This window comes from Monodon monoceros, unplaced genomic scaffold (assembly GCF_005190385.1).
Source record: "Monodon monoceros isolate NGI ecotype Baffin Bay Population unplaced genomic scaffold, NGI_Narwhal_1 Super_Scaffold_18, whole genome shotgun sequence".
Classification (NCBI taxonomy): domain Eukaryota; kingdom Metazoa; phylum Chordata; class Mammalia; order Artiodactyla; family Monodontidae; genus Monodon; species Monodon monoceros.
Window position 1 is genome coordinate 154,576,165 of NW_021703774.1, and position 20,091 is coordinate 154,596,255.

Sequence of the window (20,091 nt, forward strand, 5' to 3'; positions counted from 1 at the left end):
TGACAGCCTCTCCTCCCATCAGTTTCCGCCTACAGAGGACAGCCAATTCTCAGGTTGTTGATGTTTGTCCTCACCCCCTCAGCAGTGCATTCCTTATTGCTTTAGGAACTGGTGTGTCCCCCAGATCCTCCCGAAGGTCACGGTCAGCTGGTGGGTGTTCTGGTCTAATACAGCAGACCTATCCCAGCATGCCATTCCTCTGAGCCATTTGACCCCTTCCTTCATAGTTTGTCACAGCAGTTCTGATGGCTCTCCTTTGTTTAATGTGGTCTGTTACTTTTGCCAAGCTCCCAAGAGCTGTCTCGGCAGCATATGAGAACCATCACTTAGGGCTCTTTCCAGGATAATAAATCCTGTGTTTTGGATTATCTAGCTTTGTACTCTGCCTCCCTTGAATCAGCACCCTTGGGATGCACTTCTAGGCATCTAAGGAGGAGAGAAAGAACAGGGAGGCCTTTCTGGAAGAGCCTTGGAAGGGACCATTGGGGAGCTATGTTATTTATAACATTGAGACATGATCATGTTTTCCTCTAGCTTTATTGCTATCTATTCATTCATAAATATTTTTTCTATGTGGCAGGGACTGAACTGTTTTTAGTATGCACAAGTAGGATGGTGCGATAGAAAATGTTCCCAGGTTGAAAACCAGCTCTTTTAACCCGCTGCTTGACTGTGGGCAAGTCCCAGGATGGCAAATAGATGTCATCTCACCTGCCAACAGCTATGTGTTGTCAGGGACTTCTTGGATCCCTGCTTTAGGGCTCAGGAGGGGAGAGCACCTAGAGCAAAGCCTGTGGATACTGAGAGAGGAGCAGATGGACCAGTGATGGTGCTGAGTTACCATCCCAAATCTTCACGTCTTCACTTGAGAAGGGGAAAATCGGAGGTGGTTACATTAAAGGTATCACATTTAGTATCTCTGATAGCTGTGATAGTCTGTAATCCTGTGTCCACACTCTCCTCCCAGGTCCCTCAGGACAAAGTCCTCTGCTGAAAGCCCTCAGTGGGAACTACTCAGCTCCCCTGATTGTCACCAGCTCAAGCAACTCTGTGTACCTGCGCTGGTCGTCTGACCATGCCTACAATCGGAAGGGCTTTAAGATTCGGTATGCAGGTGAGTAAAACATACAGACTCATGAGAAGGGCCACAACCCCCGAGCCCCTTACATTTCTCACCCAGAAGAATAAGCCATGGGCCATGTCCTCGTGCCTGGCCGAGCTCCTCCACACGCCTGGGGACCGGCAGCCTTTCTCCTCCTCGTGGGCACTCTCACCTCTACCTGCACAGTGTCCTTGACATTTTCCCACCTCCCCCTTTTCTATACCTCTCCCCACTTTTAAGCTCTTCCCTCTTTCTGCTCATACTGCCAGCCTGTGTCTTTTGGATAAGTTTATTTTATATGACCTGATAAGGCCTATAGGTGGTCCCGTCCCTAACACTGTTGAAATGTTAATAGAAGGTCCTTTAAACCAAAAAACCCTAAGATGTGGGTCCCCAACTGGCAAATATTAGAAAAGCAGCAAACGATGGGTTATATTCCAAGTCCAGGAGCCTCTCTTCTGCTCTGCAAGCCATATCTCATAGGCAGTGTCAGATCGAGGGCCAATCCAACCGGATAGCTGAACAGCCAGCCATCTACAAGGAGCACAAAAATATCCTTGGAAATAAAATGAGATGGAGAAAATCAACGTTATCTGAACTCCCATCATGGGGATTACTGTCTGTCGCTGGAAAGAAAATTTGAAAAGCTGCTTGCTGCCCATTTTGCAGGGCAGTGGGTCCGTTGAACTGCTGGCTGGCTCTGTGAGCTTGGGAGCAGAAATGAATTACTTAAGACCATGGCGAGTTCCACCAGGCACCAGTCCCCCTGCAGCACTCTTTCCCCTGGCTGCATTTAGCCTGAGTTCCAAACAAACGTTGGACAAATTTTCAAAGAATATTGGTTAGAAGGGATGTCAGATATACATATTATAGCCTGAGTTTCCCCTTGTCTCAATCCATCTCTTCTCATGGGCTGCCGACTCGGAAGACCAACCCAAACTTAGCGGGCTATCGAAGTCTTAAGAAACTCTTAGGTATGGCTTTGGGGGTGGGGGGGACCAGCCAGATGAAGCTGAGGGGAGCCTGGGAGGAGAAGGAGCTTTACTATCTCAGCGTCCATTTCCTCTGCAAAGTGGACCCCAAATTCCTTTCCCCCACACACACAAGAAGGAGGGTACCTTCACGGCCCCCAGGGTCGGCAGTCGGCTCTGTCACTCAACCTCTTCAGGCCTCGGTTTCCTCATGATGGAAAAGAGACCTTAAGCCATCTGTCAGGGAGGTTCAGGCTGAGTTCCTAGAAGCTAGTAACACAAAAGAGAAATAAAGCAATTTAGCAGCATTTCACTATGCTAGCTGCTAAACTCTGAACTAAAAGCCATTAAGGAGTTGTGCTTCCCTTGATGTTTTTAAAGATTAATCACCTATTTGTGGGTAATGAGTCAGTTATAATTACAATACATACGCCACATAGAAAGTGAATTAATTACATGGTGAAGCAATGAGTCCTTAATGGAAATACAGTAGAGTCGTGTGCTCTGCACATGCCTCCATCACTGTGACTAAGTATATTTTATAACTGAGATTCTTGTTCTTGACCGAGGTAGACTTGTAGATACCACATAAACAGGACACAGGTGGCAAAGCAGAAGTAAGGAAGCGTTTCTGGCTTGAAAAGGAGGTATTTTAAAGCATCAATTTCACCAGCAGAGGGATGTGATCACGTAAGAGGCCAGAGGACCATACTGTGGGGAGGATGCAGGGAGGGTCCTGTCATCTTCATCCTACCTTGATCCCATGCCAGGGACTCTTAGAGCAGATGAACGGGCTTGCTCTCTGTGCTCCTTTGGTCATCCCTCTTTCCCGGCCTCACAGAACTTCCCCCGAGCATCCCTGGCAGACGTTTTTATTGCCAAGTTCTCTAAGGCTGGGGTTTTTGTCTGTTCTCTTCACTGTTGTATCCCCAGCACTTAGAACAGCACCTGGCGTATAATAGACACTCTCTATCTGTCTGTTGAATAAATGAATGAAATAAGTTGAAGCCAGATGTTGAGGGGGAATTAGGACTGTGGATTTGATGCCCTGGGTTGCCACAGCTCTCTCTCCCCCCATCCTCCACACACAACAGAAAGCAGAACAGGGACCATTTACTGAGCACTGAGTGCCCTGCACTGGGCTGGGGGTTTTACAGACACGATCCCATTTAAATTGTCCCAAAACCTATGAGGGAGGCATTGCCAATCGCAATACACAGGTGAGGAAAATGGACCTGAAAGCGCCTCAGTGATTTGTCCCAAGTCACAGAACTGTGGAAAGGTGGGAAATGGGACTTGAGCACAGCCCTGACTCCAGAGACCTCGCCCCTGCGGTCACACCCTTCTGGAACCAACCCCATTGGGTTCTATTTTCTGTGTCCCTTTGGGATATGGTGGGATTCGAGAGCCTGAACTCAGCTGCACGGCTAGTGCTGCCTCCAGGTGCAAAGGGGACCCAGTGCTTCATGGAGCTGTTTTTTTCTTGTTTTCTTCTCTTTCCTTTCCTGTTTTTCCTTTCTTATCCTTCCCTTCTCTTTTCCTTTCCTTTCCTTTCCTTTCTTTCCTTTCTTTCCTTTTCTTTTCTTTGGCTTTCCTAAACTTGGCTGCTTTTCAGTATCAACCTCCTTACCAGCAGTGGACCTGGCAGTGGTGAAGATAGGGACAGAGAGGGAGAAGCAAGGGGGCGGGGCCTGCAGGAAGGACCACCTCTGTCTTCCCGCTGTGTGTGGTCCCCTGACCCTCATCTTGTTATCCAGCTCCCTACTGCAGCCTGCCCAGGGCTCCACTCCATGGCTTCCTTCTGGGCCAGACCAGCACCCAGCCTGGAGGCTCCATCCACTTTGGCTGCAACGCCGGCTACCGGTTGGTGGGACACAGCATGGCCATTTGCACCCGGCACCCCCAGGGCTACCACCTGTGGAGCGAGGCCATTCCTCTCTGTCAAGGTGAGAAGCAGGTGGGAAAGAGGTGACAGGTGGCTTGGGTCCTACCCGCAACTTGGGCTTGTCCCAGGACCAATCACTTCCAAATGTGGGCTTCCTCATAGATAATTAATTCATTCTTTCAGGAAACGTATACTGAGGATCCATAACATCTGAAGCCCTGGGGATATACAGATGTGTAAAACACAGCGTCAGTGTTTTCAGAGAAGGGAGGGAGATGGATATGTAGCCACAAAAATGCCAAATGACAGAGGAAGGAAGTGCTATATCAGGAGTGCAAACAGTACTGTGGGAGCCCAAGGTTAAGAGGGGACCTACCTGCTCCTGTACAGCTAGGGGGCTTCCAGAAGAGGGGTTGCTTGGGCTCATAGAACAAGGAAAGTTGGGGGCCAGGCATTGGCAAGGAAAACATTCTAGGCAACAGCCAAAGCGTTTGCAAAACCACAGACTCTGAGAGAGATCACAAAATATGCAAAGCAATTGGGGCTGGCCGAAGTGCCAGGTCCGGTGGGAGGAGACGAGGGGCAGAGGGGAGCAGGGTGAACAGTGACCATCACCTACGCGGTCATCAGCGATCAAGCACGTGATATATACCAGGAAGTTCGCACGCATTGCTTTTGATCATTTATGGGATTTTATTTTCCTGAAAGTAATATACATTCAGACTAGAAATCTGAAGAAGAAAAAAGAAACTATAGATAATGCCAAGGAAAAAGTGAAAATGACCTATAACCCCATCAACTGAAATCACTGCTGTTAACATTTCCTTTGTTCGTTCATATATTGTTTATAAAAATGGCATTATTGGTGTACAAGTCTCTTCCTATTTTGTTAGCATCTATCACATGATTAAATACACTTAGTCATCAATATTTGCAATGGTTGTGTCGCATGACAGAAAAACTGTCATTTATTCAAGTATCATCCTGTTGTTGGTCATTTGACTTTCTGTATTTTTTGCTCCTATCAACGATGCTGCTGTTAAAATCCTTATAATTCCGTCTTTGGGATCATCCATATTTATTTCCTTAAAATAAATTCCCAGAAATGAGATTACTGAAACATACGTATACAAAGTCTACAGCTTTTGATACTCGTTGCCATCCAAAAAGTTTGTCTTCACTTATACCTCCACCAGCAGCTTGTTGTCTTTCCTCCCAGATTCTCAACATTATATACTGCATTTTAAAAAAGAAAGAAAAAATTTACCAATTATATAGACAAAAACAAGAAATCAGTTAAGGTTGAGGTTCTTGTGTTTTGGTTCCCAGCATGGTGACGTACTTTTTTAATGACATCTGTCATCTCTGACCCTCACAACCTTCTCGGGCCTGTGCCTGAGCTTTCTCAAAAGAACAGAAGCAGTGCATCATTGATATTCTCTTTGATGCTTTAAGCAAAGTTCACAGAGAACTGATTGTCCGCAAGTGACAAACGTCTTTTGGCTTCAGTTTCCATTTTTCTAACTGTATCCACACAGACAAGTCTTTTTCCCAAAGTTCTAGTTGGAAGCAACCAGGCCTCTCACCTCTATCTTTTGTCACTTCCCAGAACCAGGCTCTGTCCACTCATCCCCACACTGCTCTGTACTGCTTCTCTCCAGCCCCAGCCCCAGCCCCAGCTCCTCTCCGATGCCCTCCCTCTCTGCCATTCCCTCCGTGCTCTCTGGAATCCTGGTTCCATGGCCAACAAGTGTACACCCTCAGTCACCGCCCAGAAGGCTCTCTTCACTTCCTTCCTCCACAGAGACTGTGGCTCTCATCTGAGAACACAGATGCTGTGGCCCTTTCAGGGGAGGGGGCTCATCCCCTATTTCCCACAGAACCCAGGGCAAAAGGCCTGGCATGCTTCCCTTTCCCTGCTGCTGCTTTCCAAACCATACTTCTCCACTGACAAACACAGCACATTGGAGAGTCTATGCATCCTGATGCTTTCCCTCTCCTTCCCCTGCCCGTTCTCTCACTACGCATTCTCTCCCTCAGAGGCCTCATTCCACCACAAGCTTTCAGGTACTTTGTGATTCTCCCCCCTCCTCTCCTACCCACGGGAGGTGTCCCTCTGGGTTTGGGGGACTGCGGTGTGTGACGGAGATCACTAGACAGCCTGGTAGTCTCTCAGGCTAAGAGGTTACCTTCTGTCCTCTCAGTTATCCAAGAGAGAAGGGCCAGGGAGGGGCAGTGAGATGAGCTGCCTTTGGCACCTTTCAATCTGAACACTGTCTCTCTCCAGCTCTGGGAAACTTCCATCTATGATCATTCCATCCCCTCCACTTTCTCTGTTCTCTTTTCCTGCAGCCCAGACCTGCTGGACCTCCTGGGCTGATTCCCTGTGTTTCCAGTCCTTTTCTCTCTCATTTTCAGTCTCTGTCTTCTTGGTCTATATTCTGGGAAATTTCATTTACTTTTCATTTTGTCGACTGAAAAAAAAATGCACAGCCTAAAAGTTGAGAATTATGTTTTATTTGGCAGAATTAAGCCTGGAAGATAGCCTCTCAGTTATTCTAATGTTTTTATTAGCATCTGTTAGACCCATTGAGGGGAATCAGAGACCAGAAATAAGGCTTCTCAGACCAGTTTTTGTTTGTCTGTTTTAAATTAAAGGAGTTCTTAGGTTAACCATTATATATTTTTCCACCTTCTAATTTGTTTCCCCCACCCCCAAAGGTACCAATAAAACAGCGCTTCATAATGAAAGTTCTCTAAACATTGATCAGTTTAGAAGTTCCTCCAATTTAAAGGATCCATAATCTGGCCATTAATGAGATATATGTAAATAGTGGACTCAAATCAATAAGACGCAAGAGGCATCCCCATAAGAAAGTGTGAAGGATGTAGCCTTCACAAGATCTAGAAAGTTTACTCCCCAAAACAGTCTAAGAAAGTAAAGGTCTTCACTGTACAGGCTGATGCAACAAAGGTTAAGACAGCAAAAGCCGCTGACAGTCGGCACAGTCAGACAGAAGACGGTTCAGAATCCCAGTCTACTTGATTGCCAGATGTGTATCATATGTGCACCTCTCAGATGGCAGAGAGCAATTTTTGAAAACACACACACACACAAAACACCTAAGAAGATCAGGTAGAAGATTTACACCTCAAAGACACAGGAAGAGAAATGCAAGTTCCCCCTAGAAGAGCTTTTGGGTTTTTTGGGGGGTTTTTTGTTTTTGTTTTTTTCGGTACACGGGCCTCTCACTGCTGTGGCCTCTCCCGCTGCGGAGCACAGGCTCCGGACGCGCAGGCTCAGCGGCCATGGCTCACGGGCGCAGCCGCTCCGCGGCATGTGGGATCTTCCCGGACCGGGGCACGAACCCGTGTCCCCTGCACCGGCAGGCGGACTCGCAACCACTGCGCCACCAGGGAAGCCCCGAGCTTTGGTTTTTTTAAGGTGAGAATTCTGAAAAGATGTTTTATCAAGCCGGCTTTTTTTAACTTAACGGCATACGCAATAAAAGAGCCCCATATTGGCCATTTTAGGTTGAGCTCTCCTTTGATATAATTTTCCCAATTAATTAGGTACTTGCAAGTATAAGACATGAATCTGGCTGGGGTGTTAGCTGGAGTTTGGCTTTCTGATGCCCCTCGTTTTTTCTGTTTGAGAGACTCTATTTCCCACTTTAAAGCTGAATTTGTTGAGGATAAAAGTTCCTAGTGAAATTGTGTGGTGGGCCAACGTGCTGCTTATGATCTTGACACCTCTAGGTTTCTACCCTAGAGTTGTTTCAGCTCCTCTTCATGTCTCGGATTCTCCCTCCCGAGCACTGTGGGTGCTCAGATCACGGAATGGCCGGTTCTTATTCGTGCAGAGAAAGTTGTTTAATTAAAATGAGTTGGTTTCCCTGTTAGCAAGTCCAAGCTCGCTCTGCTTGCCGCACGACAGGCCAATAAATCGGGAGACGAGGTGCTGAGGCAACAATACGACTTTATTCGGAAGTTTGGCAGCCTGAGAAGATGTTGGACCAGGGGTCTCCAAAGAACCATCTTATGGGGTCTGGATGCCAGTCCCTTTTATAGAATCAGAGAGGGAAGTAAAGTAAAAAGGGCCATCAGTCTTGCAAAACATCTCCTGGAATGGCCAGCCTCGGGGAGGGGATGTGTTAATTTCTTCTTTCTTGCAACCATTCACAGGTGGGCAGGGTTCCCTGAGGCAGGCCATGATGTACGATTATAATAACAAAAGCAACAAAAAGCAAAGGCTGAAGTCCAAGAAACAGATCCAACATGGAGTCAAAATTGGCTCTTCCCTGTTACAGTTCCCCACTGTGAATGTGCATTCCACAATCTTGTGGGAAAAGGGGTGACCACCATTCTAACTGCTCAGTCAGATGGATCTTTCTGGGAGTGTCCGCCATTGGTGCCAGTGATCCAAATGATGAGATCTGTCTTCTTTTGTTCCTCTTTGGAAGTGTCTGCTTTACACCTGTAGACTTAAAAAATATTCACAACCTAGAAAGTTGAGAGTTATCGGGAATTTTGAGTCTTCACGCCTGGGAGGCCACATCTCAAGTTAAAAAATTTAGCGTTTTTCTATGTATGAGAAGATGCAAGTGTCTGGGCTCGCTGAAATCATTCCTTTGATATGTACCACAGCCATCTGGGGTCTGTATCGTGTATTTTCACATTCTGAGTTTCTTCACGGCTCACCATAGGAAATGGCTGCGATCTGATGCCTGCTAGATGGCAGGTATTCTTCTCCTTCCTGAGTTTCCTCAGGGTTCACCGGCTGACGTTGGAGGGGAATTTGACCAATATTTGGGAGACATGTCTTGATCAAATTTTGTCCCACAGCGCTGGGAGGCTCATCCCAGGTCAGGCGAAAATTGTTGATATGCCACTTCAGGTGCTAATTTTTGGATTAGGCCCTATTGATAATTAAAGATTCTCTGGATCCTCTGTCTAATTATGATCAGGAGACATTTTCCCTTGTTGCTTCTTCCCATACGTGGAATCACACTATTACAACTATTTTATGTTATAAATGTGAGAAGTTTTGCTGGGGGCCTGGTTACACACTAGGCACTGTAACAGACAACAGTCTTATGAAATAGACAGGATATAAGTAATGCGGCTAGTAACATTGACAAAGACATAGTGCAGCAGGGACACACAAAGCACAAACAATTTGGAAACCAAGAACAAATTAAAACGATTAGTATAATCGTATAAGTATATACGATATACGTATAAGTATATACGATATATATAAGTATATATATATTACTAGTTGTAATTCCAGTTCCAATAACGAGTGACCAAAGGAACCATAGCTGATTTAATGAGCCATCCACAGTTTCACTGTACTGGTCATGCATACTTAGACATGCATGGCTTAATCTTTGAGATATGCTACTGGCAGGATCAACCAGGTAGAGAGAAAAAGATAAATGTTTCATCTTTGTTTACAAAGTCACACTTTATCAACTTGTTGTAGGTCATAGCATAAGAGAAAAGGTTTTTTTCTGAAAAACAAAGATTAAAGCCAGTATATTTCCCAAAGTCATAAAGTTATAAATCATATTTACCAGTTCATTCAGTCCCATATTTACTAGTTTATTGATTAATTCCTGTTGATCCGGTTGAAGTTATCATGTTTTCCATTAGTTTTGTCATTTGTCACCCAATCCAGTGATATTATCTGAAGGCTATCAGAAACTTATATTTGTCAAAAAGTTCCTTTTTATGAGTCTTCTTGAAAATCGTCATTTTGTTAAAGCATCAGGACAAAACTTAAAATAGCATGGTTAAAGATTTGAGTACAATGCAAATAGCAGGAAACTGATATTTCTGTGACATATAACATTTTAGAATAACTAGAATTATAATTGATAACATATCAGGACATCATATCAGCTGTTAGGGATTCCGTATAAATTTTGGAATATCTATATTAAATATTCTATAACCTAAGGTTCATCTCCAATCACTTGACAATGTTTTTGAAGTAATTTAACATACCAAATAAACTTAGTTTGACATTCCTCTCTCTCTGAGATGTCTCAGAGATGCTGTTTCAAAGTATCCCAGAGTCAGCTGGAGGCTAAAAGGCTTTAGTCAGATTTTGATATTTGGGAAGTTTGTTAAAAATATCAAAAATGTTTTAAAACACAACAGGGGGGCTTCCCTGGTGGCGCAGTGGTTGAGAGTCCGCCTGCCGGTGCAGGGGACACGGGTTCGTGCCCCGGTCCGGGAGGATCCCACATGCCGCGGAGCGGCTGGGCCCGTGAGCCATGGCCGCTGAGCCTGCGCATCCGGAGCCTGTGCTCCACTACGGGAGAGGCCACAACAGTGAGAGGTCCGCGTACCGCAAAAACAAAAACAAAAAACAAACAAAAAAAACCACAACAGGATCATAGGTCACTGTGAAACAACACTTACTCATTTAACCAAAGTCACAAAATGATTAAAAGAAAACAAATACAGATCACCTAAGGGCACAGAGACTCATACAATCTGTTATCTAAAAGGATCACTTCTAACAGAGGGAGAGATCAAATTCGTCTTGTATTAGCTTACTTAACAGAATCCATTTACTTAGTTAACTTCAATCTAAATTTAGTTAATCCTGACCTTGTATAAAACTTTCTCAGTAAAATGTAATTCCATTCCTCATACCTTCTTAACTGAAAGCACACATTCTACCATACTGAAATGTTTTATTATTTTCAATAGCTTTAATTATATATTTAAATTAGAATCCCCGACTCTTAAAAACCTTAATTTCTAGTGAAAACCAAGAGATAAGTAATAGTTACCAAAATCTGGAGAAAGTATTTTAGATGATTTTTAGAACATAATTATTCTTATCGAGTTTACCTAAAAGCTCTTATCTCGTTCCACTTACTTTAAAGTTTCATCATATCAAGTTATTTCTCTTGCTGACAAATTTGCAACAGGTATAACAAGATTTTATTTAACTTCTATTAAACCTAGGTGCAGTGAAAGTATTATACTTAATGTTGATGGCTCTAAAGACATGTCTATATTAATTAGATCAACAAACATTAATACCAGGTATTAATTTAATACTAAATATTTCCCAGTTCACGTGAACCTGAAAACTCATTTATCTTAATTTCTCTTGTATTTAGAATTGTTTGGTTTGTAAGCACTTACTTTTCTTTAAGCCAATTAAATAGAGATCATTTACAGATTAACCGCAGCAATGTTATCCAAAGACAAAGACACATACAAACACACGAACAGAGAGACATCATAGCTCTCATTTCAAAATTTCAGCCCTGAGTCGGGTACAGCAATGTAAAACCCATCAATTTACAAAAGAGGTTGGATTAAAATTGGGTTTCTGGCAGATGGAACAAATCAACCTCACTTGTCTAGATGGCTAAACCCTTTTTACTAATATTTATGGAAAACAGGTTCTAAATTACTTTACCCTCTTTTTCAAAATTTGCATTTTAAAAAGATGGCAGAGTTAAGGGTTCTGGAGAAGACCAGATAGGACATTTGCATCTCAAAGATACAGGCAAGTTTCTCCTAGGATGACTTTTTTTCCCCTTTGTTGGTCTCTGAGCAGACAAAGCCATTACAATCTTTCGGGCCTTTTTCATATTTCTCTGGGTGAGTTCGGCCTTTTCGGCCGTATCCCTATTATTGAGAAGCAAATAAGCCAGTTGGAACAAATCATTCATTGGAGTCTGAGGACCAGCAGTTGCTTTCTGAATTTTGCTCCTGATGTCTGGGGCAGACTGGGCCATGAAATGCATAGCCCAAAGGTCCGGGACCTTGGGGGAGGAGGGATCCACATATGTTCGGGATCCATGGCCCTGTAGGGTGAGGTCCCCTAGTTGGCATTCTGAGGTTGTAAGAACGAACGGTTTTGTACTTCTCCAGAAACTCCCTTGACCGGGATAGACTGAGAAGTTTTCTGTGCCACCTTGATGTTTACCACAGAATATGTGGCACCCATATCCATTAGAAAGTCAGTCAACTTGTTCCCCACTGTCAAAGTTACCCGGGGCTCCTGAGGGGAAATTAGAATTGGACGCCTCAAGTCTAAAGGAGTCCCCTGGCCTCTTACAGGATATCGGCGCAAGGGAAATTGCCCTGCTGCAGAAGTGGCTCCCAGTCCAAATTGGTTGCTCTATCGGGTCTTAGATGGTGATACTAAACCAGGTTCCTGTGCTCCAGGGGTTACTATAGAAACTGCTATTTGATCCCCATGGGTAGGGGAACCAGGAGGTGGTGAATATGTTGGCAGCAGGGGGTTGGGGGGGTGCAGGTGGAACACCTGCTGGTGAAGACTGCTCAGCCACTGGGGGAGCTGGATAGGCTGGAGAGGGGGTTAAGTTTTGAAATAACATGTCCCCACTCTAATTTTCTCCCTCTTCCCCCTGTAGAATAAGTTCCTTCTTAGGTTTTCTTTCAGATCGCTGCACCATAAGGTGGCAGCCCTCTGACTCCTTTTCCTCCTGATGCAATAACATAAATGCTTCTACATACGGAATCTCATCTCTTTTCCCTGCTCTTTTGCAAAACACTTCTAACTACGAGATCGTATAATTGAGTGAGCCATTCAGGGGCCATCGTCCTTCTGATCCTAACGTATATTGGGTCCACACCCTATTACAAGAGTATATCATGTCTTTCTTAGTCATAGGCTCACGGCTATGTTTTGCCCATTTATCTAATATACGCCTCAAAGGGCTCTCTCTCGGGATAGATGGAGTATTTCCCATTTTTATAAGTTTGATAACATCAAAACACAAAAGACGCAAATTCCAACACAAAAGGCACAAACAAATTCAAGCATCGATGCACACAAAACCAAAACAAAACCAAGACCAAAACCAACGAACTAGTTCCCAACGGACCAGTTCCCAAAATCAGGTAGAGTCCAACAACAATTCCCCTCTCCAACAGGGTACCCCAACCAGATTGGCTTGTCCCATAAAGGAAAAGCCCAAACAGAGGGGGGAATATGTTCCCTGTGTGCACGCCAGAGCGACTTACCCTCCAAAATCGAGTCCGTCGACTCGTAGAAGTTTGTCGGTTCCTTGCTTCAACTGCCCTGCCCAGTGCTGGGGTAGCCGGTGCTGCCTCAGGGAACTCTGAAGGGAAGATCCTCAGGACAAATGATCCTGGCAGCTGCTAGGGCCTCGCCCCGATATTCCCCAACGGAGACCTGCTAGCCACGAGCAGCAAGGTTCCCAGCTGGCTCAGCCAGATTTGTTACCGAGTCCAAGCCCACTCTGCTCGCCACACAACTGGCCAATAAATCGGGAGACAAGGCGCTGAGGCAAGGAATACGACTTTATTCGGAAAGCGGCAGACCGAGAAGATGGCGGACTAGGGTCCCCAAAAAACCATCTTATCAGAGTCTGGATGTCAATTTCTTTTATAGAATCAGAGAGGGAAGTAAAGTAAAAAGGCAGAATAGAGAGGGAGAGGCGGGGAGGAAGTAAAGTAAGAAGGGCCATCAGTCTTGCAAAACATCTCTTGACATGGCCAGCCTTGGGGAGGGGAAGTGTTAATTTCTTCTTTCTTGCAGCCATTCACAGGTGGGCAGGGTTCCCTGAGAGAGGCTATGATGTATGATTATAAGAACGAAAGCAGGGCTTCCCTGGTGGCGCAGTGACTGAGAGTCCGCTTGCCGATGCAGGGTACATGGGTTCGTACCCTGGTCCGGGAGGATCCCACATGCCGCAGAGCGGCTGGGCCCGTGAGCCATGGCCGCTGAGCCTGCGCGTCCAGAGCCTGTGCTCCGCAACGGGAGAGGCCACAAGAGTGAGAGGCTCGCGTACCGCAAAAAAAAGAAAAAGAAAGTAACGAAAAGCAGAGGCTACAGTCAAAGAAACAGATCCAACATGCAGTCAAAATTGGCTCTTCCCCGTTGCATCCCCGTGGGACCACTGCACAGTGTGAGGACTTGCCTCCACCACTCCCGCAAGTTTCTCAGTTGCCTGAGAAAGCCCTTCTCGGCCAGGAGGAGATGTCCCTTCTTCGGAGCTAAAAGCTCTCATGTAATATTTGCACTTTTATCCCAACACGTTCTCGCATAGGTAGCTGATTTGAGGGGAAACGTCAGGTCAGCCTCCTCCCTGACCACTCAGCCCAGACCGCTCAGCACCTTTCGACTGAGCAAATCCCAGTGTCTTTCAACTGGGCTCTCCTAGTATCTTTCAAATGCGGAGGCAGGTACCTGTTAGACACCACCAAATAAAACTCAGGATCTTCAACCAATAATCAGGAGCTCCAAGAACCAGGAGAGGTTCACCCGAATTTGTCTGGATTCTCCGAGGAGGTGGATGGGCGCCAGAGGCCTCTGCTGGTGCAGATTCCAGACCCTCGTAGAGTTCAGGTGAAGGAGAGAAGTCTGCTCTAGGTCCCTTCGTCAGTCACCAAAACTGTCGACTGAAAAAAAATGCACAACCTTGTCGACAAAAATTAATCGATAGTCAATCAATGAAAGAAGTGGAAAATTTTATTCGAGCCAAATGTGAGGATTATAACCCAGAAACAGCATCTCAGAAAGCTCTGAGAACTGTTCCACCCGTTAGATGTCAGAGTTATATAAGTTTTTTGGAGCAGAGGGCTCTACGTTAAATGACGTATTATTGACAGTTTACACAAACCAGACCTAAATGTCATCGTGGCCCCTTACAAGATCAAGAGGAATGTTATCTTTTAAGGGGTTGCCTTGTTGATGGTAGGAGAATGTAGCTCTTTATGGTTGAGCAGGTATGTCTGACAATGGGGGAGGTTTTGTCGAGACATAAGGCAGATACACCATGCACACTGGGCAGAAAATTTTTTGTTTAAGTTTTTCTTGTCTTGCATAAAATATGAATTTTATTTCACAGCCTAAAAGTTGAAAATTATGTTTTTATTCAACAGACTTAAGCCCAGAAGACAGCCTCTCAGATAGCTCTGAGGGACTGCTCCGAGGTGGCAAGGGAAGAGCCAGGATGTATAGGAGTTTTTGCAACAAAAACCAGGTGGTCAGGACAGCAAAAGATTACTGTTAATTAAAGAAAACCAGACCCCCTCAGGTTAATGAGTTTAGCGCTTTTCTGTGTACAAGATGCCAGAGTCAGGGCTCGTTGAAATCATTCCTTTGAAATGCACCTTAGCTATCTAGGGCCAGCATCCTGTTCTTTCCATTCCTGAATCCCCTCAGGGTGCACTGTCGAGGGCCGCTGCTGTGGCTGAGGGGGCAGCCTATTTGTCTCCATCCTGAGCTCCCCTAGCGCTCACTGTTGGGGGTGGCTGTGGGGCTGAGATGGCTGCGGTATCCTTTGTTTGCTGAAATGGCAGGCAGCCATATCTTTGTCTACAATTTCCACCCCCTCTATTTAATGCGTATTTTGGTGATCCTATTTTTAACTTAACAGAGCCCTTCCTTGTTCACTTTTTGTTGTTCTCTTTTCAAAGCCCTCTCTTCTCATTTTATTATACGTCACCTTGACTTTCTCAAGATGAGAAGTTTAAAGTTGTATGTTTTCTGTTACCTGAGTTAGTTCTGTTTCCTAAAGGAGACTTTTCTTTCTATTTTTAATCTTATCTTTGTTTATCACTTTCATGCTGCTGGTTTTTTTCATTTGTATAGTGATCTTTAATTGTTCATATTTCAAAGTAAAGGCTAGGTTGATTTTTCCACGTAACAGATGTGGGTTACCTCTGCTGTTATTATATGCAGCTATCATTGCCCACTAGGTCTCTCCCATGAATAAGAAGTTGAGTATGTGGCAGAGATAAGCAGACAGAGGGGCAGGCTTTAGGCTGAGAGCCTTTATATTTAAGGATTAAAAGAGCTTTATCCCAGGATGCCTACTTCTACCATAGCATCTCTAATTCTCTCAAGGGAGTTCTTTCCTTTTTTTTTTTTTTTTTCTTTTTTTTCCTTCAGTGGGTAAGAAAACCCTCTCTGTTTAGTTTGGAGAATGGCCGCCTGAATGTCTCTACACTGTGTTTGTGAGAAGAGATGGAGAATTGGTCTCACCCCGTAGCTCCCTCCTGTATATTTTGTGCTGCAACTTCTCAACTTCATTTAATCCATCAACACACTTCTATGTGCATTTCATCTTCCAAAGCTTTTTTTTTTTTTTTTTTTTTTTTCCGGTACGCGGGCCTCTCACTGTTGTGGCCTCTCCCGTTGCGGAGCATAGGCTCCGGACACGCAGGTTCAGCGGCTATGGCTCACAGGCCCAGCCGCTCTGCGGCATGTGGGATCTTCCCGGACCGGGGCACGAACCCGTGTCCCCAGCATCGGCAGGCAGACTCTCAACCACTGCACCACCAGGGAAGCCCCCAAAGCTTTTTTTTTTCATCTCCTCTACCGATCTTCCCATTTTCTTTTTTGTTATGAGGCTTTTCCCTCTTATTAGTCTTTACTATCATTTTATTAAGGCCTCAAGGGAGAGGAAAGATAAAAATATGTTCTCAGAACACCATCCTTGAAGCAGACATGCTCATGACATTTTTTTCCTCCACTAGCTCTTTCCTGTGGGCTTCCTGAGGCCCCCAAGAACGGAATGGTGTTTGGCAAAGAGTACACGGTGGGGACCAAGGCTGTGTACAGCTGCAGCGAAGGCTACCACTTCCAGGCAGGTGCCGAGGCCACTGCAGAATGTCTGGAGACAGGCCTATGGAGCAACCACAATGTCCCCGCACAGTGTGTCCGTGAGTCCTTGGGTGGGTGGGGGGGGGGTGTCAAAGGGCTGGATAAGCAGCTGAAAAGATTCCTGCAAGGAGCGAGCTAAAAATCCAGTAATGGGAAAAGACATGCCCATGGAAGCTGGGGACTCAGAGAGCTGAGACAAGTGGGTACTGCCATCTACCAACCTGGGTTCCCATTTGAAACTGCTTCAAAGCATTGATAGACCATTGCTCCCTGAGATGTTTCCATAAACCATCACAGAATGTAGGAATGACTGGTCCACTTCCTTTTAGGTGGAAAAACTGTCAGAAAGTTGGCATGAATGTCCTTTGATCACAGAACTCCAAACTAACAGAGATATACTTCGGTTTTAAGGCCAAAGTCACACACTGGCAGCCTAATGGGCTATATCTAGTCTGAAGATACAAGGTTTTGTGTTTTTGTTTTTGTTTTGCTTTGGTTCTTTGGCCTATGCAGTGCTTTATTAAAAATTTTTGAATTTCTTCCCAACATTTTAAAATCAGAAAATTTTACATAAAAATTCGTATTTCTAGCTTCTCTTGAAAAGGGCAGATCTGACCAATTGGAATTTGCAGTCTCACATCCACAGTCAACACTGACTGAGTGCCACCTCCCTTTCTTTTTTTTTTTTTTTCTTTTTGTGGCGGTACGCGGGCCTCTCACTGTTGTGGCCTCTCCCGTTGCGGAGCACAGGCTCCGGACGCGCAGGCTCAGCGGCTATGGCTCACGGGCTCAGCCGCTCCGCGGCGTAGTGGGATCTTCCCAGACCAGGGCACGAACCCATGTCCCCTGCATTGGCAGGCGGACTCCCAACCACTGCGCCACCAGGGAAGCCCTCCCTTTCCTTTTTAATTTGGCATATCTGCCCACCCCAGCTTGCTAATTCCCCACCCAGCTCACTTCACTCATTGACCACACCTGCCTGGGGACGAACGGCTCTTGGATTCATCATTACTGCGTTACGGTCTCCCAGTCCCCAGCTCTGGGTTGTCAGCGTCTTCCATAATTAATTTATTAATCCTCTCTGCGTTTTACCTCCCCAGCTGTGACCTGTCCCGACGTCAGCAGCATCAGTGTGGAACACGGCCGATGGAGGCTCATCTTTGAGACGCAGTACCAGTTCCAGGCCCAGCTGATGCTCATCTGTGACCCTGGCTACTACTACACTGGCCAGAGGGTCATCCGCTGTCAGGCCAATGGCAAGTGGAGCCTCGGCAACTCTATGCCCACCTGCCAAAGTAAGCCCAGGAGGACAGGGTGGGCAAGTTTGGCACAGTGCCTACACCCTGAGCCGTCTCATACCTGGGCTGAATTGGGGTTGGGGGGGAGAAGAGGAGTATAGCCAGGGACTGCAGTGAACCTCCTTCTGATCACTCGCCTAGAACCAGGAGCTGGGGAGAGGCCTATTCCTTTAAGGAAGCACTTCTCAGCATCTTGTCATCTTATTAAAAAGCTGCCTCTGTTCAGGTGAGCATCCACTAATTCATTTACTCCACATTCATACCAGGTATTGTAGAGGTATGAGGAGAAAAGGTTGTGGTTCCTGCCTACAAGGAGCTGAGAGTCTACTGGAGAGGCAGACAAATAAAGAAGCAAGGATAACAAAGTGTGATAAGACCTATAATGGGAGTGTGTATAGGGGGAATGAATATAACGCAAGGGACCAGGCCACCTATGTGTGCCTGCCTCTTCTCCACTGTTTGTTTTTCTTTGGTTCTTTAAGATAGTTTCAAAGGTCAGGGTCCCTGGGAAGCACCTCTGAGATGGAGATTTGTTCGGGAATGCCCTTGGGATCACCACCTGGGGAAGGGAAGGGGAGGGGAGAGTGAGGGGAGGCAAGAGGAGGAGAAGAAGTGGGGCTGGGAAGATGGAGAAGGTGATCTCTGATGCAGTATCAGAGAAGGCCTCAGCTGACCCTGCAAAGAGCTCTGAATCTTGGTGGCCCTTCAGAATTGTCACAAGTTAGGGCAGGAGGCCTTTATACTTCCACACTGACCAAACCCTGGGTGCAGGCTGCCCCAGGAAGAGAGCATGACCTTAGGTGGGAGGACTTTTTAACCAAGGCAGTCTGAAGAGGGCTCGCAGCAAGGGGTTGTTTGCCAGCAGCTGGGGGAAGAAGTCCTTCAGTCCTAAAAGGGGGTCTGAGTGGGTCAGCAGAGCATCCGCCAGTAGGGATATTCTGATGCTATTTACTGAATCGGTAAAGATGTGATAGAGGAAGTAAGTGTCTGTGAAGGGACAGAAGGAGATCACTTATCAGGCCACAGGGGGACATTTGAGACTGGGTAGGAGGAGTGGTATCTTCCCAACACCTATGACCCAAGACACTGTTACCTTTGTTCATCCAAGTCCAGACTCCGAAGTGGAACCATGTATGTGACAGAGTAGGAGTCACGAGCGTGGCACAGCTTCCTTACAGTGAAGGCGCCACGTCTCAGTGCAGCCAGGGGCCGTCCGCAGTGCTCTGTGGAGAACGAGGGTAGGGCTGCTGCCGGGCTCGGCAGAGAGCACAAGGGGAGTGCCTGGCAGTATCTGCCCTGGACGCCGAGGGGCACACCACAGAGTCGCCATCTCTCTGGCGCCGTGGTTCCTAACAAGGGTGCACATCCAAAACCCCTGAGGAGTTTTGGTTTTCTTTAATACACACGCTTGGGCCATATCTCCAGAGACTGTGAATCGTGGGTCCAGAGTGCAGCCTGGACATTTTTAAAGCTCCTCGGGTGCTTCTGGCGACACCTCCAGTTAAGAATCACGGGCCCAGCGTAACAGCATAGCAGTCACGGTGGCGACCCGTATTCTGGTCAAGAGTCCCATTAGAGTAGGTTAAACAGATCTTATTTTTGTCATTATTCTTGCTAATCAGAAGCAGCACATGTCCCGTCTCTCAGGGCTGGCTTCCTGAGCATTTTGTGGTCTTTATAGTCATCTCCTGTGGAGAGCTCCCCATCCCGCCCAATGGGCACCGCATCGGAACCCTATCCGTCTATGGAGCGACGGCCATCTTCTCCTGCAACTCCGGGTACACGCTGGTGGGCTCCAGGGTGCGAGAGTGCATGGCCAACGGGCTCTGGAGTGGCTCCGAAGTCCGCTGCCTCGGTAAGTGACCTCCCTGGACCTCTCCTGTCCCTTTTTCCCTCCTCAGGACAGGTTAGATCTTTCCAAAGCTGCATTCCAATCTTTGAACCGTACTGTTTTACCTACTGTCATAAAATGCTTAATCCAAACAGCTATTGGCATCTACCATAAGCAAAACCCTGAACAAGCTTCCCTTGGAGCGCCCAAACGAATGAGAAGAACTTCAAGTCGGAGGAGACAAACCTTTGAGGGGCTCTCATTCTGATCAAAAAGACACTCCCTTCTTATTGGCCCTTGTAGGATGGGTGAAGCCCCAGTCTCCGCCTCCAGGGACACTTTACAGAGACACATTCCTGCAGCACAC

General features: G+C 46.2%; 1 protein-coding gene across 2 annotated transcripts in view; it reads left to right on the top strand.

Moving 5' to 3' along the window:
• The window catches only part of CSMD2 (CUB and Sushi multiple domains 2), a 665,093-nt gene that overhangs the window by 592,019 nt on the left and 52,983 nt on the right, over positions 1-20,091 (top strand). For both annotated transcript variants that reach the window (XM_029230811.1, XM_029230813.1), the window contains exons 48-52: positions 968-1,114; positions 3,831-4,019; positions 16,469-16,654; positions 17,696-17,890; positions 19,575-19,748. In XM_029230811.1, the coding sequence (XP_029086644.1) occupies positions 968-1,114; positions 3,831-4,019; positions 16,469-16,654; positions 17,696-17,890; positions 19,575-19,748 (891 nt within the window). The remainder of the gene's footprint in view (positions 1-967; positions 1,115-3,830; positions 4,020-16,468; positions 16,655-17,695; positions 17,891-19,574; positions 19,749-20,091) is intronic.